At 43.0% G+C, this 20,987-nt stretch overlaps 1 protein-coding gene across 2 annotated transcripts in view; it reads right to left on the bottom strand.

The window, feature by feature from the left end:
* Positions 1-1,429: 1,429 nt before the first annotated feature.
* The window catches only part of Dpys (dihydropyrimidinase), a 71,167-nt gene continuing 51,609 nt past the window's right edge, over positions 1,430-20,987 (bottom strand). Inside the window, exons 8-10 of one of the 2 annotated variants that reach the window (XM_021184350.3) lie at positions 11,630-11,837; positions 3,295-3,440; positions 1,430-1,846 (exon numbers count right to left, since the gene is read on the bottom strand). In XM_021184350.3, the coding sequence (XP_021040009.1) occupies positions 3,324-3,440; positions 11,630-11,837 (325 nt within the window). In that variant the 3' untranslated portion in view covers positions 1,430-1,846; positions 3,295-3,323. The remainder of the gene's footprint in view (positions 1,847-3,294; positions 3,441-11,629; positions 11,838-20,987) is intronic. The other variant, XM_021184351.3, reaches the window with a different exon arrangement.

The raw sequence follows: 20,987 nt of genomic DNA, 5'->3' as shown, positions 1-20,987 counted from the left end.
GATCAAAAATTCAGGTGACAGCAGATGCTGGCGAGGATGTGGAGAAAGAGGAACACTCCTCCATTGTTGGTGGGATTGCAAGCTTGTACAACCACTCTGGAAATCAGTCTGGCGGTTCCTCAGAAAATTGGACATAGTACTACCGGAGGATCCAGCAATACCTCTCCTGGGCATATATCCAGAAGATGTCCCAACCGGTAAAAAGGACACATGCTCCACTATGTTCATAGCAGCCCTATTTATAATAGCCAGAAGCTGGAAAGAACCCAGATGTCCCTCAACAGAGGAATGGATACAGAAATTATGGTACATTTACACAATGGAGTACTACTCAGCTATTAAAAAGAATGAATTTATGAAATTCCTAGCCAAATGGATGGACCTGGAGGGCATCATCTTGAGTGAAGTAACACAATCACAAAAGAACTCACACAATATGTATTCATTGATAAGTGGATATTAGCCCAAAACTTAGGATACCCAAGATATAAGATACAATTTGATAAACGCATGAAACTCAAGAAGAATGAAGACCAAAGTGTGGACACTGTGCACCTTCTTAGAATTGGGAACAAAACACCCAGGGAAGGAGTTACAGAGACAAAGTTCGTAGCTGTGATGAAAGGATGGACCATTTAGAAACTGCTGTATCCAGGGATCCGTCCCATAATCAGCTTCTAAACGCTGACACCATTGCATACACTAGCAAGATTTTGCTGAAAGGACCCAAATATAGCTGTCTCTTGTGAGACGATGCCGGGGCCTAGCAAACACAGGAGTGGATGTTCACAGTCAGCTATTGGATGTATCACAGGGCTCCCAATGGAGAAGCTAGAGAAAGTACCCAAGCAGCTAAAGGGATCTGCAACCCTATTGTTGGAACAACATGATGTACTAACCAGAACCCTGGAGCTCTTGTCTCTAGCTGCATATGTATCGAAAGATGGCCTAGTCGGCCATCAATGGAAAGAGAGGCCCATTGGACTTGCAAACTTTATATGCCCCAATATAGGGGAATGCCAGGGCCAAAAGAATGGGAATGGGTGGGTAGGGAAGTGGGGGGCGCTATGGGGGACTTTTGGGATAGTATTGGAAATGTAATTGAGGAAAATATGTAATAAAAATATTTTTAAAAAAAAAAAAAAAAAAAAAAGAAAGGACTTGGGAGGAACAGATCAACATGACATCCTCATGCGATGCCAGTTCCATTGAATCCCCTCAACTCCTGAATCTATCCATATGATTGGATATTTTGCTTCGGACTCACTTAATGGTGGAGTACTGGATCTGATTTCTTTAGACCCATCATGGGACTTGACTTACAGGTGACACTGATACACAAGAAATCATGTTCTCTCGTCATGACCAATCCAGGGTCCTAGTCCCACCTACTAGGTAGAGGGACACAAATGGAACTCAGACACTAGAATACAGAATGAAGCTCCCAATGTTTATTAATTGTGGTGAAATGTAAAATCACAGTGATTTTTCAAACAAATATAGACATTAAAACAAAACAAATAAACAAAACCTTTAACACTGGAAAGAAATCTTTAAAGATCCAAAGAAAGAAATCTAGTGTACAGCAAGATGGCATTTGAAAGGAATCTCCAGTGAGTCTTCACGCAGACGTCCTGTCCCAGTAATGCTCATTTATATCTTCAGTCTTCCACAGCAACAAAGGCACAGTGAGGCAGACAGCTACTGCTTTTGAGAGAAAAATCAAAGAGGCCTAGAGAAATGATTTTCCTAAAGGATCTTGGGGAGTTGAAATAGCAGGTGTTTCTCCAGGGGTTGGCGGGGCATGGCGGGAAGAGGCGCCTCAGAGCCTTTGCTCTGCCTTTGCCTTTGAAGAGAATAAAAGGCACTCAGTATAACATTCTCTCTCACAAAGAGACACTGGATTCAAGCTAGTGCCAAGGAACGTTCTAATCAAAGTAAACACTAAGCCGGCTCGTACAAAAGCTCAGCTAGCACAGCACACGATCACATCCAACCCCAAAGCCTTTCTCTTGCTAATCTCCAGAATTTTAAGTATAATCTTTGTGAACCACACAAATAATTCCTGAAATGTGGAAATGACAGACAATCTGAAGCTTGAGGCTGGTGGTAGGAAAAAAATGACAATATTCAACAAAGAGAGAGCACTCTGCACGTGGGAGCCAGGTCTGTAATGTCTCGGTGCTCATTATCCAAATCCCCACAGTCACAAGGCTCAAGCAGGGATGTACAGGTCGTCAAATGGGAATGTGTGCACTGGCAGGGTATGTAGAAAACCAGACCTGTGTCCAACAGTGCTCCAACTGACACACACTATACTCCCCACCCACCCGGTCAACTTCTAACAGCAACATCTGACCCTTTGACATCGCCCTATGACATTTGTCCTCTCTAAAGTTTACACTTGAGAAATGGACAATCAAGTTCCCAAGGAAACAACTGACTTTGTGTTAGGCTGTACTAACAACCTGTGACCCACAGCTTGTAAACTGGACATGCATGCTGGTGTACGTCTCCCCCAGATTGTTACATGTTGACGCATATAAATAAATATACATCACAAGTATATAATTTTCACCATCAAATGGTGAAAATGTGCATTTTACTGAGTCAATAGAAGTGACCTCATAGAGACACTAAAACTGTAGCACTGTCCTTTAATACTGATTCGGCAGAGGAGGAACAGAAAGCAATGGAGGGAAAGAAACAGAAAAATAGAGGGAAATAGTGGGAGTTTCAAAACAGAAAGCTCTGAATGCCCAACGGCATCACAAGACTGGACAGTGTTTCCAAGTCTTCCCACACTGAGATCTACACTCCTCTAGAAACTACGTGTCAACACTGCCAAATACTTCTAGAAAAACTTTCCCAAAATTGTGTAACTTCCCTTTATTTCCTCATTTGTATTCATTTGTCCATGCATTCTAAGTCATAGAACACAGCTGCATGTACAATACAAAGATTCGTCTTTTTTTTTTCATAAAGTTTTAGTTGGTTTTCAAATATTGACCACGGGACATGCTTTTAGTACTGCAGGCAGGGTTCTCTGCTTTGCGCTCATAGAAGATTCTCTTGGGCTCTTTTGAAATATTCTCGAACATTCTACCGAATGAATCTTTAGCTCAAGGCCTGTTTCATCTAATCAAGGTGTATCTAACGTTCTGACTCTCAAGGCCTTTATCAGAGTTCCTTCTACTTTGAAGCTCTGGACTCTTCAAAAGTGTGGGAAGAGAGATACTGATTTTATGTGCTGGTCATAGGCTGGTACTCACTCCCTTGCTCCAGAACACTTACCTTGCACTTGCTTAACCCCAGCATCCAGATCAGGAGTGGACCTGCATCCTGGTTCCAGCCGTGTCATCTTCTTTTGTCTCTCTGGGTTTCAGTGTGATGACTTCTCCCTTGTAGGGGGCGCGCTTCACTGGCACAGGTGCACAGGTCTGAAAAGAATGCATTCTGTTTCTCTCCTGTGCTCGACTCACTTCCTGAATTCTGTGTTACCTTCTTGAATAGCCAAGTTAGTGTGAGTCCTGAGAGCAGTAACTCTGTGAGTGATCACACGCATCCTTTCCTCCTACTCTCTAGTCTCCCTCTGGGTTTCCTCTTAGTTGGTGATATCTGCATCACAGAAAGACCAGAGGGCTGGGGAGATGGCTCAGTGGATAAAGTGCCTGTCACTCAAGCTTGGGGATTAGAGTTGTATTCTAAGAACCCAGGTAAAAGTTAGGCAGGTAGGGAAGCTGCTTGTAATTCCAGCCCTCGGGAGGCAGAGACAAGGGCTCTCCAGGACAAGCTGGCTAGCTAGATTAGCTGATTAGTGAGTTCTGCGTTCAGCTGAGAGACCTTCCCTCATTAAATAAAAATGGAAGAGTAACAGAGGAAGGCACACAAGGTCAACCTTGGGCCTCAACATGAATGGCATGTGCACACAGGGATACATGTATGTACATACATGTGTACATACATGTGTCTACACTCACTCAAACACCAATATATACAAGCAAAAAATTCCCAGGAAAAAGAAAGAAAGCCAGGAATTGTTCCACCTGGCCTCACACTGTAAATCCCATACCATTCCCCATAGCTCTCTCTCCTATTCTTGAAGTACATTTGGAGTAGCAGTGCCCCTGCCTCTGCCTCTGCCCTACATCTGTCCTAGGTCCATCAGAGACTTTACTTGATTCCTATCATGGTTTTCCTTCATTCTGGTTCTATCATCATCTCCAGACAGCCAGGCAGTGTCAATTTCCCATATGTGTCACTCAAGTGATGCTCTGGTCACTTGGAGATGTCACATCTGAAACTTTAAACTTGCGTAACCCCGTGGTCTCTGACTACATCCTTCATCTCAGGTTTTTACCCCTCTGCTTCTCCCTCTTGAGGCTCTAGCTGCCACAGTAGGCTGATCCCTATGCAGTTATCATCCAAAGCAGGACACTTCTGAAATGGGAAAGATAACTGACATCGTAAGCTTCCATAACCCAGGCCCTGCAAGCAAACCAAGATTTCCTCGCACCTTCTTTTCACCCTCTCTTGTGGGTCTTGCCTTTCTCTCTGTTCCTCTTGGCTAACCCCATGGTGTATTTTAGCGACTGCTCTGGGGGAACTAACACAGCGGGCAGACATTTGGTCATGCATTTGTGTGTGACCTGGCACTTCCCAGATCCTGCTCCACCTTCCTCTTTCTACAGCAGTTCCTGGACCTTAGCTACTTTGCTATGTTCCCTTGTTGCCTTCCTATGTGTCCTGAGCATCTTTGGAACAGACCATTTTACCAAGTGTGCTGGGTCCTCCTCGTTCTTGGTGGGCTTGTTTTAGAGCAGTGATTCTCAACCTTCCTAATGCTGCAACCCTTTAATACAGCTCCTCATGTATTGGTGACCCCCCCCAACCATAAAATTATTTTCATTGCTACTTCATAACTGTAATTTTGCAGCTGCTATGAATCATAACGTAAGCATCTGTGGTTTCAGAGAGTCTTAGCTGGTCTCTCCAAAGGGGTTGTGACCCACAGGTTGAGAACTGCTCTTCTACAGACTGGTCAGCTGCTCTAGCATCCCTTCCATGGATCCTAGCTGCAGACTCAGGACCTACACCAGAAATCACAGTTCAGGCTTGTGCACAGACTAGCATGCTTGACCTTTTCTTTCCCTTTCATTTGTCTTTTATAGCTCAGCTCAAGTAAACACAAGACCTGAAACTGTCTCTCCCATGGGGACTCTTGGATAGACACACGAGTGTGTTCTGCAGTTGCCTTTGCCTTTACTGTCTCTCCCAGAAGACTGGGGCTTGGTAGATTACTCTGTTGTTTCCTAATGATAAATATAGGCAATATGCCAACATGAGGAAAATGATCTTTGGAGCAGGGAGTCAGGGTGTTTTTCTTCTTGTGTGAGATGTTCTGGTCCAGACTGACTCCATTTTTCCCCAAGCTCCTTTGTCGTACCCATCACCACATGTTACTTGCAGGACTGCCCTTTCTTGTTAATTAACTGCATTCAATGTCCAGGTCTCAGGTCACCTGGTATCTAATAATTGCTTTCCAACTGTCCAGTCACTGTCCCGGTCAGGCCTCTGGACAGCATGTAGCCTGGTAGTCCCCACTTTGCTCACACCATCTATGTCTCAGTCCTGCCAGCCAGGTCCAGACTGAGGTTCTACTGCTTATCCACCTCAGACACTTCAGGTAGGAAAGCCTGGTTTTCTACCAGAATGATAAAGAGATGGAGGCTGCTCTTACCACTGCCGTCTTAGAAATAAATCAACGCCTCTCAAGTGCCTTGCCACCCTACACTGCACAACCTTTCACGCAATCAGATAAGTGAGCAGGAATTCATGACAAAGAAGGTCTAGCCTCCTGCTTCCCAGAAATGTTAACCTTTTGATATTTCCCTTTCCTTAGAGGTAGTAAGCTCTGTTCTAGCTAGACCCAAATCATCTGCATCCCTTATCTGGTACATTACTCTTGGTAGATGTTCCTCCTGACATCTTGCTCTATGTGCTTCTCGGAGCCTCAAGGGATATTCACTGTGACCAAATGGCACTCACTCTGCAGCACTTCCAGGTAAACCTTTGTTTTCTAAGTAAATAGAACTTAGCATTTTTAGAAAATTGAGTCTTGATCCTCTCCTCTAGTCACAATGGCAAATATCCATGTGAAATATGAAATACCAGCATAATACAGAGCCCAGATTCCTTGGGACCAGGCATCGATGATCAGAGATTACAGTATTGGTTCACAGACTTCATCCCAATGTCTCCTGCTGAATGGATACTTAATCCCAGCAGAGTTTTGCTGAGGCATAAAGCACATGGGCCTGAATGAAGGCTAAGGTGATTTGGTGGAACATAATAAGTGAATTCAAACTCCTGCTTAGGGACTTCTGCTCTCACTTGCTCTGCCTCACAGACCAGCTTTCTCCAGCTCCCCGGGTGGTTTTGCTTTTACTTGATCTCTGAAGGTTGGGCTCCCTGAGTATCAGTAAGACCCCCCTTTTATCGCCATCCAACAGTTGCCTTGGTGAGCTTGGACTGGGGAATATAAATCTTTATTTGATGATTCTTAACTTGATCTCCAGGCTTCATCTCTCCCATTCCCGGTCCAAATAGCTAGAAAAGCATAGCAAAGAGATGTGTAAAAGTGGGCACAAAGGAGGACTTGCACACTAGGAGCTGGAGTAAAAAGAGGCAGGATGTGAGCCTTTGGGATCAATGACTGCTGCCTTCCTGGGTCCTGTATCCTAGTACCTTGAATCTTCCTGATGACCAACAGTGTTTGTGGAATGAAGGAGGGTGCTTGGATATTAGACCTCTGGGAACTGTTTATCATTCTTTTGAGAGCAACATTATATAAAATTATTCAACAGCTCTCTCAAGTTGCATCTCAAGACACTGGGGACACATCTGGTACAGGTCATGGCATCTCGCTGAGATTTGATAATCACACTTCAGCTCCGGTAGTTTCCATCTCAGGAGTACCGTGATTCAACAAGATGATTTGAAGGTAAATGCACGTGAAAGGGCGCCCTAAGTGCCATGGAAAGCAAAATTAGCCCCTCACTTAATGGAATATGGGTGGATTATTTTAGCAGATGAGAGTTCAATTTGAGTTCATCATATTTAATTATGATTGTCATTGTGCTGTGTTAATAGAAAGACAAAAATGAGAATTATATGCAGCGCCATGAATAAACATTAATTGCAATCATCATTATGTCTACATAATTACAGAAATGCTTTTTGGTTAGTTGATCAGGCGAAGAGGAACATGTAAATTGATAAAAAATGTGACTATTATCTGAGAGAGAAATGAAGGGATAGCAGATTTTCTGAAGACATCAAGAACAATGGAAAAGACCCCTTCAACCTCAATGGAATGACTGATACCATGTCACCCATGGAAAGAAGGATGACAGCTCCTTGATAAAGAAATTCAGCCCACCCCTAGTGAATTTTGGGGGTGAGGTGGGCTTTTGGCCATATTAAGCTGAGCCACCCAGTGTTTTCCCATGAGTCACTACAATGTGGGCAGCCCCTGGGTTCAACAGAAGAGGTTCAACAATAAAAACATATGTACTTTAAAATTCTTAAAATATGCGGTGAACTATTGCCCAAGGGCAGTGCAACGACATCCAACTATCTTACTTTGGGGCTGGCTTCCTCTTAAGTTTGTTAGCAGGAGGGAAAGTGAGCCCCTCCCTGCTGCAGAGGGAAGACTGCGAACCCATTGAGAGATAGGAGGCGGGGCTACACATTGAGTAAGGCTAAAACTTTGTGATTAACGTGCTTTATAGTGAGTTTCTATTTCTTAACCTATAAAATAGGACTACTACCATTTATCTCCAGGGTTGTGAGAATTAAACTATGACACCTAAGTCATGGTCAATAAATATTACTAGCAGAACGATGTTGAGTGGTTAGGTAAAGCAAAGAAAGAACACAGGTTGAGTGTTCCTCGAAATACTAGAGACAAGACATCTTTTATATTTTTAGGTGTTTTGACTGGGCATTCCTAGCTATAAAATTGGACTTTTGAAGTTCCCTGGTGTTTCAAGTCAACTCTTAAAAAGGTTTTGGACTTTGGAGGATCTCAGATCTCAGAGAAAGTACCTTTCATGCGTTAGTGGTCTGGTGAATATTAACAGCAAGCCCCCCTCTTTCTTTCCTTTCCGTCTTTAGCATTCCGGTGGTAGTGGTGCCCATTTCTGGAATGCAAGTGTACCCTCACATCTGCTTCCTGGCCACCAAACTGACATCAGTGACTGAGGACTGGACAGAGACGCACCAAGTGTCTCTTTCAGGCCAGAGGCAGCTCCAGCAGATGCTCCACCTTTGCCACTTATTAGCCATGAATCCAGCAAATCAGCACTCTATGGCAGGTGGTGACATGAGTTAAATGAGTTTCTCACACTACCACCTTGAGAGAGGCATTGACAAACTATGATGTTGAAAATGGAAAATACCCATTTCAAGGACCCAGTCAGTCATCTGCTCAATTTTCTCTTATCTAGAAGGAAAATTGGGCTTATCACTGCAAAGATTCAAGGAGTTTAAAAGCTTTGGCAGCAGTATCCTGAAACCATATATTTCTCCAGGAAGCTATTCTGATTTCTCTCTAAAGTGCAATGTGACCTTATGCTCCAGAAAAGAGCAGTTGCCTAATACCAAAAGGAGAGGGAAGGAGGGAGAGAGAGAGAGAGAGAGAGAGAGAGAGAGGCTGGCTCAAGGAAGGAGCATATTTTCAATTTTTGATGAAAATTATTATACTCTAAATACAGAAAAAAAGCCAGGGATATAATGCATTTGAAATTAAAGAGCTTTTTGTGTTTGGTAAAGAAATAATAATATGTAACTTCTTTTTCAGGAAACTTGGAATATCCAAGTTTCTACTACTTTGGTCTTTCCTTTTATTTCGTTTCTCCTTCCTTGCTGTTAAAGCTCTTCCTTGAATGGCTTTTTATGAAAAATTTAAGTACTTTTTTTTTTCGGTTTTACGAGACAGGGTTTCTCTGTGTAGCTCTGGCTGTCCTGGAACTCACTCTGTAGACCAGGCTGGCCTCGAACTCAGATCTGCCTGCCTCTGCCTCCCAAGTGCTGGGATTAAAGGTGTGTGCCACCTCGCCCGGCTTTAAGTACTTTTAATGTTTTCTTTTTTATTGAAAAACTTATGGGAAAGATTAGCTGCCTATATTCCAAAATAATAATAATTTTTTAAAAAATGCTCCCCTTCCCTTTAGATTCGTGTCTTTTATTTTGTACTTAAATTTTTAAAAAATTATTTTATGAGTATAAGTATTTTGCCTACATGTATGTCCGTGTGCTCTGTGCATGCCTGTGGCCCAGGTAAGGCAGTAGAGTGTATTAGATCCCTTGCAACTGGAACTGCGGACAGTTATGAGCTCTATAGGTGCTGAGCCATGGCCTCTAGAACAGCAGTGCCTGCTCTTAACTGCTGAGCCAGCTCTTTATTTTAATTTTTTATTGGTCACATGGGTGAAGGGACTCATGGAAGCTAGGAGGTCGCATCAGATCCCTCAGAGATGAAGGCAGGCACAGGGGACAGTCAGCCATCTTATGGAACTGCTGGGAACAGTGCTTGGGTCCTCTAGATCAGCAAATGCTCTTAATGCCTTAATGGCTTCTCTCCAATTCCTGTTCCTTAAATATTCATTCACCTCCCTGTGCTGCCACAGTCAGCCTTCAGGAATAAGCTCTCATTAAATGTTAGTACTGCTTCTTCTTAGCACACAAACCAGCAGAAAATCCCCAGGGTCCTCACAGTTACCACTTGTTACCTTCCAATGTCAACATTTCTAAATTAACCCCACAGCAAACTCAACACTATCTTAAGCACTGGCTGTGTTGACTGAGAACTGTAGGGTCAGGGTGTGGCTCAGCCCGACACAGGCCTAAGCTCACTCTAGGTGGTACCCAGAATGAAAAAAAGGTGGGGGATGGGGGAAGATAAAAATAATTTTGTGGTATTTGGGAGGAATTTAAAGTATTTAAGAGCACTGGTTTACCTAAACAAAACCTTAGGAAATTACTTTTAAAAATGGAGGTATTTTGTGTAAAGGACTCTGGGTATCCCTAAATCAAACAAACTAACAAGCCATCAAACAGCAATCAAAGAGGACATAAGAATTAAGCAAAATGAGGGCTGGAGGGATGGCTCAGTGGTTAAGAGCACTGACTGCTCTTCCAGAGGTCCTGAGTTCAATTCCCTGCAACATGGTGACTCACAACCATCTGTAATGTCAGATGCAATGCCCTCTTCTGGTGTGTCTGAAGAGAGTGACAGGGTACTCACATACATAAAATCAATCAATGAATCTTTTTTTTAAAGTTAAACAAAATGAATTGGAAAACAGCTAGAGAAACTTTGCGGGAGGGGAGTACATATTTGAAAAGTGGAAAGGGGGGAGGTTCCTGATGGAAACTGTGTGTTACAAGGGCTCTTTGTCGAGGTGGGGTGGGGGTTGGGGGATGAACATGAGCGAGGCCTGCTGGGTGGGGAACAGAAGGGCATGCTCTGTGAGGTCAGCCACTGTAGCTCTGGGCGACTTTGTTAGTGCAAACCAACACCCTCAATGCAGAGTTCTAGATTTTTCCATCTAAAAAAAATTTAAACAGTATTTTAGTCCATTTAGTGAAGTTTAAAAACAGTTTAAAACTGTATAAACTAAACATGAAAAACACAAGATAAATTAAAAACAAATACTGTTTTTATATAATCACTGGATGGTTACAAAGATTCTTAGCCTTTGTAACAGAATCCGTTATCAAAGCAAAGGGAAAACAAAGAGATGGGACTGGCATTTATTAATTCTGACATTTCAAACTCTTATTTGAGGGTTAAGATGTTTAACTTTCAGGTGGAAAGCAGACCTAAGGATGACAGGGACCTTGCTCCGGGCACACTGCCAGGACGTGGGGAGGCAAGGGAGAGTGCACATTCAGGTCTCTCCTTTCCAAACTGCACCCACTCCTGGTTACCCTCAGAAATCTCCTTGCAGATTCTTAACTAAAGGGAACACATTTCTCACTGCACAGCTGTGGCACTAAGACCCACAAAAGTGTGAGGTCAGGTAGGCCACGTCCTCCATGGCAGCTTGCAGCCAATGACTGCCACCATTAGGATCTAACCGACCAGACCCAGAGGTGGCCTAAAGATTCTCCCTAAACAGAACCCAACTTGATGTTCCCTGTATAGCTAGCCTTCTAAAACGTGTTTCTCCCGTCTCTCAGGTCATTCTTAAATTGCATTTTTGCCACTCAGTGTTTCCCCAGCTCCTTTAACTGTCTCTCACAGGTGTCTCCGACAAACCCCACTCGATCCATCTGGATGCCTGGTTCTTGGAAGACCCATACCTAATGATGAATAGGTTGCTCAAGGCCCTACCCTGAAAAAGAAAGTCAAGAAAACTATAAGAGACACATCTACAAACCTCCAACTAGGGGGTTCACTCTTTCACTGAAAGCTGGGGTGTGCCTGTCCTCTTCTGGTCAATCTTGACTCTCCAGGAGCATGTTAAATGCACTCTGACATGGTGCCACCACCGTGAACAATAAATGACGAACCTGACACCCAAGGCGTGTAGACAGCACTGGTCACTGTGTGGCCACTCACCTGGTCTCGCTGCTTGATTCGTTTGTAAATGTATTCAGCGAAGGGTTGGCGGGGAATAAACTTCCCATGTCCTGCTGTGACGTTGAAAACACCTGCTTCATACACCACTCTGCCTCTTGAAATAGTCACCAGGGGCACCCCATGACAAACCATGCCCTCGAAGATGTTGAAGTTAACGGCCTGATGATGAGTTTTGGCTGAGATCCTCCTGTGTTTGTAAAACCAGAACACTCCCAGGTTATCACTGGTGAATACAGAACATTACAAGAGAGCTGACTTGGAAGAAAACTTGAACTCCAAGTCCAGGACTCCATACCAGGAGGCTTCCAGAACTGAACAGACCACTGCCATTTTACTGCAAAGTTATCATATTCTTGAAGAGGAAAACCCAAGAGACCACTCCTTACAGTGACAGATAGACTGAGGTAGGGCAATGTCTGCCATATTGATTTTTAAAAAGCATTTCAAAGAGCACCCTCCCTATCCCTACCTTTTAGTTAAAGACATTCGAAGCACAGATGAGCCCGCTGGCTCAGTTCTACAGAACATTGACTTTGACAGATGCAGCTGAAGCTCTCTCAATAACCCGTCCCAAATCCATTCTCACTCCTGCCTTCCGGGGAAACTACTACTTGACAGTTATTAAATTGAATTTGGTAGTTATCAAGAAAAGAAATAGGTTACGAAAGATTTCCCCTGGTCAATGACAAATGAGAAATTTAAGAACAGTGGGAATAGATACGTTAAAATAACACTTAGCATTTTGTATCACGTGTTTGCACATTCATTATCAACCCCACCGGCTTAGTTTAATTTTACTTTTGACATCGAAAGATAGAACTATGTATTTGCCCTGGGCAATTTGTTATTTTGATGTAAACAGTATGGAGGGACTAAATGGCCAGTTAGCTGATACGTTACCTCACAGAGGTTTCTTTGCAAAGAATACTTTACATATACGATGTGAAAGCTTCTCTACTGGTTCCCAGCAGGGAACCAGTTGGGTTGTATGGTCTTTGCAAGCTACGACAAACGCTCTTATAGGTAAGGGAATGTGGGAAAAATCCCTGCTGAGGAAGAAGAAATACAAATATAGCCAGAACTTCACACACTGAGAAGGAGGAGAGGGCTGGCTCAAGTGTCTAGTTACTAAATAGGAAAATGAAGACATTGGCTACAGACTGAGTTACGATGAAATGTGTGTTGGTGAGAAAAGATTAAAAAGAAAGAAAAAGCCAACAAGGGGTCAACATAGAGGAAGGCCAGACTTTCAGGTTAAAATGACATCTGTGACCTTCACAGTGTGTCAAATCATCTGTGGCCCTCACAGTGTGTCAAATATTCATTCCCGCAGACTGGGTGCCACCCTCTCACAGCTCATGGCTACCATTCTGTGTTCTCACTGTAGCGTGCTGCATGAATGTTCTTAGACTGGAGCTGTCTAGTGCTCTAGGACTCCTGATGGCCCCTGCTTCTGGTGCACCTGTCAGATCAAGGCTTCTTGAAGCCTAGGAATGATGGCTAGAAGAAAAAAAAAGTCCCAAGCTTTTCCCAGTTGATAGAATCTAGCAAAATCAAGCTTAAAACCAAGCCTTTTTTTTTTTAAAGCAATTTAAGCAGCAAATCGTTCTCAAGAACAGAGGCGATGAAGGCAAGCTGTAAATGCATCATCTAAGAACCCATTTCACTGGGGGACTCAAAGGACAAACGGCTTTTTATAAAGATCACAAGGGAAGCAGACAAGCCTTGTCTTTCGATGGGGCAGATCAAAGGCTTATAATTGATGGAGGTTTTAGGACCAAGTGCATATTCTTTTCCTGTGAGCTTTTTCTTCTAGGCCTGTCTTCATTGAGTCTAAAATCATCCTACAATGTTACAAGTTGGGATCTGATTCACTTGGTGTCTTCAAAGATGTTTAAGGTGGGCATTTCTGTCAATACTGAACTCTGTTAGGTTTACATTGCAAACTAAGTAAAGTTCAGCAATAAAAAAGTTTTTGAGCTGATGCTTTGGTGAGGTGGTTTTAGGCAAAATGGTTAAAAATACTCGCTGATGATCTGAAAGACACGGACACCCCATCTCTAAGCCAGAAGCCATCTCTACTGACAACCTCTTGCAAATGAAAGTTTGGTTTTCTCTAAGGGACTCTCAGTGAGGAGACAAACTACTCTCAATGGTGGCCATGTGCCCAGCCATAGATGGCCACCAGTTAACCCACAGGCATCTTTGGAGGTGTTTTTCATCTTACAAAGTCATGTCTGGGGTTTTTTTCCTTTCAAATTTTATCTTTTTTACTTTATTTATATATGTTTCTTCTCTCTTTTTACCCTGCAGGTTCTTTGTCTGTGTACCCAGCCCTTCAGTTTAGTGGCTTTATGGGATTTCTGAATGTGGGAACTAGCCAGTCTTTACATCTGTGTTTATTCCTTGTGCCTTTTCTTGGCTTTCCCCTTCTGTTCGTTTATTTTGTCCTATTCCGACATGTTTGTTTTTGTTTTATCATAGTATAGAATAGTCCCTTAGAAGCCGGTTTCTTTTCTAATGAGAGACAGAAAGGGGGTGGTCTCAGGTGGGAGGAAATGTGGGGAGGAACGGGGAGAAGTAGAGGGAAGGGAAATCATGATCAGGGTATATTGATAAAAAAGTCTACTTTCAGTAACAAGGAAAAATTAATGCTGATGATATAATAAATTAATTTAAAAAGAAAAGAGGCCATGGATTTAAGGGAGAGTGGGGGAGATGTTTGTGGAAGGATTTAGAGGGGAGAGATGTGGTCAAATTATGATCTCAAAAAAATTTAAATCCATACTGAAATGGCGTTGTGAAGTGAAGGAATGGGAGAGAAACAAAAGTCTCTGAAACCAAGGAAAGCACGCTAACAGGGGAGTGTGTTCTATGCACGGTGACCGCCACTACAGTCTGTCTATACTACTGAGAAGCTGAAGCAAGCGAGTTCCCAGTGATTCTTCAATAGAATATGTAGCATTGTGCAAGATGAGAAGTAAGAATATTACAGAGAAGCAAAAGCATCTTATATTAGACAGAAAGAAAACAGGCCATTAACACCACTAGAAATGAAATACGTGCACATGTGGGCAATATGAAAGGCAGCTGGGGAAGTGGATGCGGAGGACCCTGTTTGTGCACTGTTTCTGTGACTTGAGTTGAGATTTTAAGAGGCGGTTGGCACGGGAAAACATCCAATCAGATTTCTCTGCTTCATACCAAATAAAGGACGTTACTTTGATTTTTCTCACCCTCAAGCTTAGCAAGAGAAAGAGAAAATTAGATAACATCCAGGAGATGCTTTCTTATAAAGCAGGCACTATATAAATGCAGTCACACTCACACATGATGTAAATTCTAGGCATTATCACCAGCAGTTAAAAGAATTGCTTCCACTTTCACAAGGAAGGTGTCTGACAGGGTGTCATCCGCACCCAGCGTTTCCCTTCCAGTCAAAGCTGCAATTCTGCTGCTCTCTGGAGCGTTCTCATGCCTGCATCTTTGTTCTTCCAGCCCTTTACCCAGAATGCCTCATCACTTCTACCCCCTCCGTCTGCCTGTGTTCTCACAAAGACATGCTTTAATTATCACATGGTACATACATGCAACTGACTGTCACACTAGATCCCATGAATAGCTACAATTGTTCCAAATGAAAGACAAAAAGGATTGTGGATCCTAGAATCCAACCCCCAAGCTCTGGCAAAACTGCCTCATTCTTCCCCTGTAGCTTCCAGTTCTCTGAGTTTTATTTTGTTTCATTTTTATCTCTACATTTCTGGGAATGGAAACCAGGGCCTCACTGTTCTGAGTCAGAACTTCACCAGAACCCAGCTCTAATCCAGGATCTCCAGAATCTTTTTGAATCTGGCTCTTTTCCTGCTGGTGTACAGTCTAAGTCACAGACCAGGTAGTTTGATGCTTGTCACATAGTACGTGCTTTTTAAATATGAAATGGTCAAATAAAAGGATTGCAAGATATTTCTCCTGTTTATTCAGGTCAGCTTTATTTTCTAACCTTGGTGACATGACGGTTCTGGAAACAGAATGTTGAATTAAATAGAAAGTGGATACACAGTCCAGGAGTTCTGGTGAGTGCCTAACTGTTCCGGTAAGTGTGCATGTTAATGAGTAATAAATAAGTGAAGGTGTTACAGCTATCGTCCTCAGTGGCATCTTATCCTTTACATGAAATGGGTTCACTGATACCCACAGTACTTGGCAGTAATAGTATTATCCACCACAGGTATAAGCTAAGTTTCATTCTGATGAGAAGCTGTTGAAAAGCTTGCCCTAAGCTCATATAGTTAGATACCTAGAGACACTGAAGGGGTTAGGAAATACTTTCACCTCTGGAGAATAGCCTGTGTGGGTATCCCTACTGGCTTCATTACTCTTCTGTCGCTGTGATAAAATACCCTGACAGAAGCAGTTTGAGGAAGGAAGCAGTTACTGTGGTCTCTGGGATTTTGACAAAAATCTTCCCTTTACAGCCATCTCAGAAATATAGACCTGAAGCTCTACTTGAATGTCAAGTCTGGAGTCACCTGAACGCTATCCCTCCAAGGAGCTCAGGACAGACACGAGTGTCATGCATGGTCTTCTGGCCTCATCCATGATTGGTGTCACAGCACCTGGAAGAAGTCCTGTCCTTCTCCAAGCAGCTCCCTGCATCTTGTCTTTATTGCACTGTCATGTGACATCTCTCATGTGACATCCCTCATTTGACTTCCCTCAGCCTTTTAGGTTTTCAAAAGAGGCTGCCTTTGCTGTGAAGGACAAGTCAGACTTAGAATCTTCTCTGTCAGTCTGTTTGGTCCCGTGTTACAGGTAAGTGGACAGTGTCCTAATAAGGACAAAGACGATGACATGCATACCTAGGCTTTGACTACAAGGGACCGAGTCTAAGGTAAGTCATGGTGAAGGTCAGCAGACCAGGAGACAGCTGGAAAGGCCATGTGTGTCTTTGTAGCCTATTCTGCTCTCAGGTGGAAGCCACCCACAGACTCAGAGCTGGGGGTTGGGCTGCTGCTGCTGTCTCACCCCGAGCAGTCTTCTCCCACAGAATTCCAAGATTCCTTTAAGAAACCTCTTTTCCTCACTGGAGAGAATCTGGTGAGGAATTCCCCCATGCGACCCTCCTGTTCCCTAACCAAGAGGTGGGAGGGCATGTCTTCTTTCCCAGTAACAGGAAACATTGAAATATTTAGAAGATATAACCCCTCCCCTAACAGACCTCACCCTGTTATAGACTTTCTTGTGATACCCTGGACTCTCTCCTTTCAAAACAGTCACTGAGCCTCAGCCTTCCCTTTGGCCTTCATAAACTATATCTTCACATCAGTAAGCATAGTTGGTTACTATAATCTGCTGTCAAAGACTGACGGAGGACATGTCCTTAGGGGAATAATTCATTTAATGCATGCTGTTTATCACAGCACAATTCACAACAGCCAAGTTACAGAATCAGCTCTAGTGCTTGTTAACACCTGAAAGGGATCCATAAGACCTGGTAAATATGCACAGTGGAGTATTATTCAGCCACAAAGAAGAACAAAATATTGTTATTTACTACCAAATGGATACAAGTAGAATGTACTATGTTAATTAAGTGGAATGAGATCACCACAAATGGCTCACATCATCTCTTAGATGTGAAGTTAAACAACCAAAATGTTGACCTGAAAATATAATAGAAATTACTAGAGATTGCAATGGTGCAGACAGGCGGACAATGAGGCTGAATTTGACCAACAAGGGCATATAGATAATGTAGGAAAATTTATACCAAATGCTATTTGTATGTACAATTAATTCATAGTAATTTTTTTAAAAGAGAGAGAGAGAGGAAATGCATGGATATTTATGAGGCAAAGTTCAAATGGCTTGAGTAGAGAAGAGAGTTACAAGCAAATCTGCCTAGGGGACAGATACAGATATGGAACAAGACTCATTCATTTGTGAGCAGAATAGAACTGCAAGACTCGCTATCGGATACTTTTCCAACCTCACGGACATTCGGAGGATCTTGTGCACATCCATCCATCTCATTACTGACCAGTAGCTGTCCCAGCAGCTCAGTGATTAACACCCTTCCTTCCCTGCAGTCAAGTGGGCTGGTCTTCTCATTAGCAGATCTTGGCCACTGACCAGGGGAAAGCTGACCTTTGTCAACTCACCCTGAACCTGTATCACGGGAGTCACAGACAGGTCTCACTATGAAGGGGGCATCACCCCTGTCTACTGAGTCCCCACTATGATTTATACTTATCTAAGGCAGATGATGTCCACGGGAAGCAGCAGCCTCAAAGCTGCTTTCTGACTCAGTCAATTGCTTTGATGCCACTCACATTACAGCTGCAGAAAAGCCATTTTGTCCCTTTGCAAATAACTTTCTATCAACCAGTCAGCCGCTTGCTTTTACAGATGAGATCATTGAAGCAAAGCTAGGCCAGGTATCAGCCCCACTTCTGAGCATCCCAAGAAAACACCCTCGAGGAAGGGTCATTCCTTAGAGCACCCTGGGTCTCCCTGACCCCAGAAAAGTAACTTGATTAGGCATTCTACTGTATTCTTTCTAACTCCTTCATTTTATTCATGGCATGATTGGATTCCTATGAGATTGCCAGGAGAACCAAAATACAGAAAGGAAGCCAATACGATCATCTCAGTGCTATTAGTGGCATCTTTAAAAGTATACTTCATTTCTCTACATTATGACACCTTGTGTACTCAGCATGAAACAGGAATAGTTCATTGTTAATTTTTTTTTCTATCGCCTAAGAAGTAGGTGCAATTATTATTCCTGTGCTATGGAGGAGGCTGAGGCTTAAAATGGATTAATACTTCACCCATGGCACATAGCCTACATTCAAGAAGCAGAGGTATGGATGTGAGTTATGAGCATATAGGATATGATCTTGTGTCTTTGGCTTCAGAAGCTGGGCTCCTACCACAAAACTGTACGGTTGCTGGGGACATTCTTCACCCCCAGACAATAAATCAGAAGTGACTCCTTTTCATCCTTTCTGGTACTTCTTGGTCTGTTTTCTGTGTGATACCAAAGGACTTCAGATGCTCATAAAATTTCCTATGCTGGAATTGGCTGGTCATTCTCAATGTGGTCACAGCACAAGAGTTTTGCTTTTCTTGACGTGTGTTGCAACTGCCTCTCTGTCAGCTCCATGGACGAGACAAGTTATGTAAATGAAGAGCAGAGCAGGCACGTCTCTGCCAATGCTAGCTGGCACTACCTCAAGTACACTGTCAGCATTTGCAGAGCTGCTCTTGCTGCTCTGGCTGCCCGCATCAATCTTGTTTCTTCTGTTCAGACTTCCACATCAGCTTCCCACAGAAAAGAAGATGGGAATCTAACTCTTCAACCACATCATTAATCTAAATCGGACAATAGCTTGGAGCCCAACTGATATTCATTGATGACAAAACATTTAACTCAGGTTCCTAAAAAAATGCTGCCCTAACATTGACTTGATGGAATTAACCAATCCTGTGCAGTCTTCTGCTTTGGACTGAAATATAGGCCACGGCTGGTGGTATAGATCACAGTGGCATAAATAGTGTTAGACACTAGAAATCTGGGGTAGGTTCAATGTCCTTCACCCCATGTACCTCACAGCACTGAACATCTAGAAGGTATTTGTATGAGTGTTCATTTATAAGAAAGTAAGTTATTAGCAAATCTCTGTATTGCTACTTAACATAAATATTGCATATTTTAATCACTAGCTTTCAGAAAATGAGAAACTAAAAATAATTTAATGTTGTGAAGAAATAGGAATTGAATGTGAGCCAGGCAAGCTAGCAGGCTACGAGGAGGCACATCCTATGAATACTGAACAGGTAAGTGCTTAGAGATGAGGGATGATTATTGGGTTTTTGAAAGGCTAGTCTACTGGCCTGGCCAGTCAGTAAGAGTTAGAAATCGCTTCCTGGGGCGGCATGTGGAAATGGCCTTATAATTTTGTGGCTTTCCTGGGGGACTGCTTCGCCTTTGATAGATGACATCTCTTGACATATTTCCCAGGCACAGCCTGAGAGGGAAAGGGTTGTCTTCTTACACAGGAGGTGGCTGGGATAAAGCCATGCAATGCCCTTCTTAAAAGTACTCCATGAGCCAGAATCCTAAGGAAACAGAAGATGGGGGCAAGAAATAGCTGAGGGGTTCAAAATTCACTATTGATTTTGATGGAAGAAGATGACCTATTTTTCCTTCATCCTTACCATAGGAGACAACCCCCAAAAAAAAGTCAAGAAGAAGGGGATGAGAGGAGGAGGAGGAGGAGGAGGAGGAGGAGGAGGAAGAAGAAGAAGAAGAAGAAGAAGAAGAAGAAGAAGAAGAAGAAGAAGAAGAAGAAGAAGAAGAAGAAGAAGAAGAAGAAGAAGTTGTTGTTGTTAATGAGCATACTTTCTGACAGAGGAATGTAAGCAAAGGGAGTGGAACAGGTGGAACCATGCAGATATCCACAACCATGCAGATATCCACAGCCATGAAGATGACCTAAGTCATGCAAATAACCACAGCCATGCAGAACCACAACTATGCAGATAACCACAGCCATGCAGATAATCACAACCATGAAGATAACCACAGCCATGCAGATAATCAGAAAGCTAAAGACTTGAAGGAAATCCACAGAGTATCTGTAGCAAAGAGAGTTGAATACTGGGCTGGAGAGAGACTATGGCCTCTTTCACTCAACTCCAAGTGCTAAACATGATCTCTTTGTTCCATTCAGGCAACGTTTGGGCAGAATTTTGGTGAAGTTACGTTAGCTGTTGGTCATCTACTAAGTAACAATGGAGTTCCAAGTCCACCTTAGATTAATAATAAAGTGTTTGAAGTAAGACTTAAAGCATTATCTCATTCCCAGTAAGCATGTGATGGCAAAACTCTTAGCATGACCATTGAGTCTGGAGAATCTCAATCAGGGAAGAGACTCCAATGACCATCTTATAAATAGCCTAGATGGGTCCTGGGAATAGAACAGGTGGTCAGGCTTAGCAGCAAGCCCGTCCACTCACTAAACCATCTAGGGAGAGTCTTACAGAACTTCCTGTGACTCCTCCTTTCACAAGGAGTCATCACAGGCCAGATATAGTGAAGGTCTTGGTGATTCCAGCTGCCATGACTTAAAATGGCAGCAGGCAATTCTAATCTGGAGCAAACAGCTTCACAAGAGTCAAACATAGAACTCTGGGTAGAAGACTGCCATTCAACAGTGAAAAGTTGCTTGCTTAAACCTCATTGCAGGCTGTGCACACTTAACTGAAAACAACCTGAGACAAAATAGTTATTCAATATGCAGGTGCCACCTTATGCTTATATACTTCT

This window comes from Mus caroli, unplaced genomic scaffold (genome assembly GCF_978045245.1).
Source record: "Mus caroli unplaced genomic scaffold, Mus_caroli_1 scaffold_16, whole genome shotgun sequence".
Lineage (NCBI taxonomy): Eukaryota > Metazoa > Chordata > Mammalia > Rodentia > Muridae > Mus > Mus caroli.
This window is presented reverse-complemented; position numbering and strand designations above follow the sequence as displayed.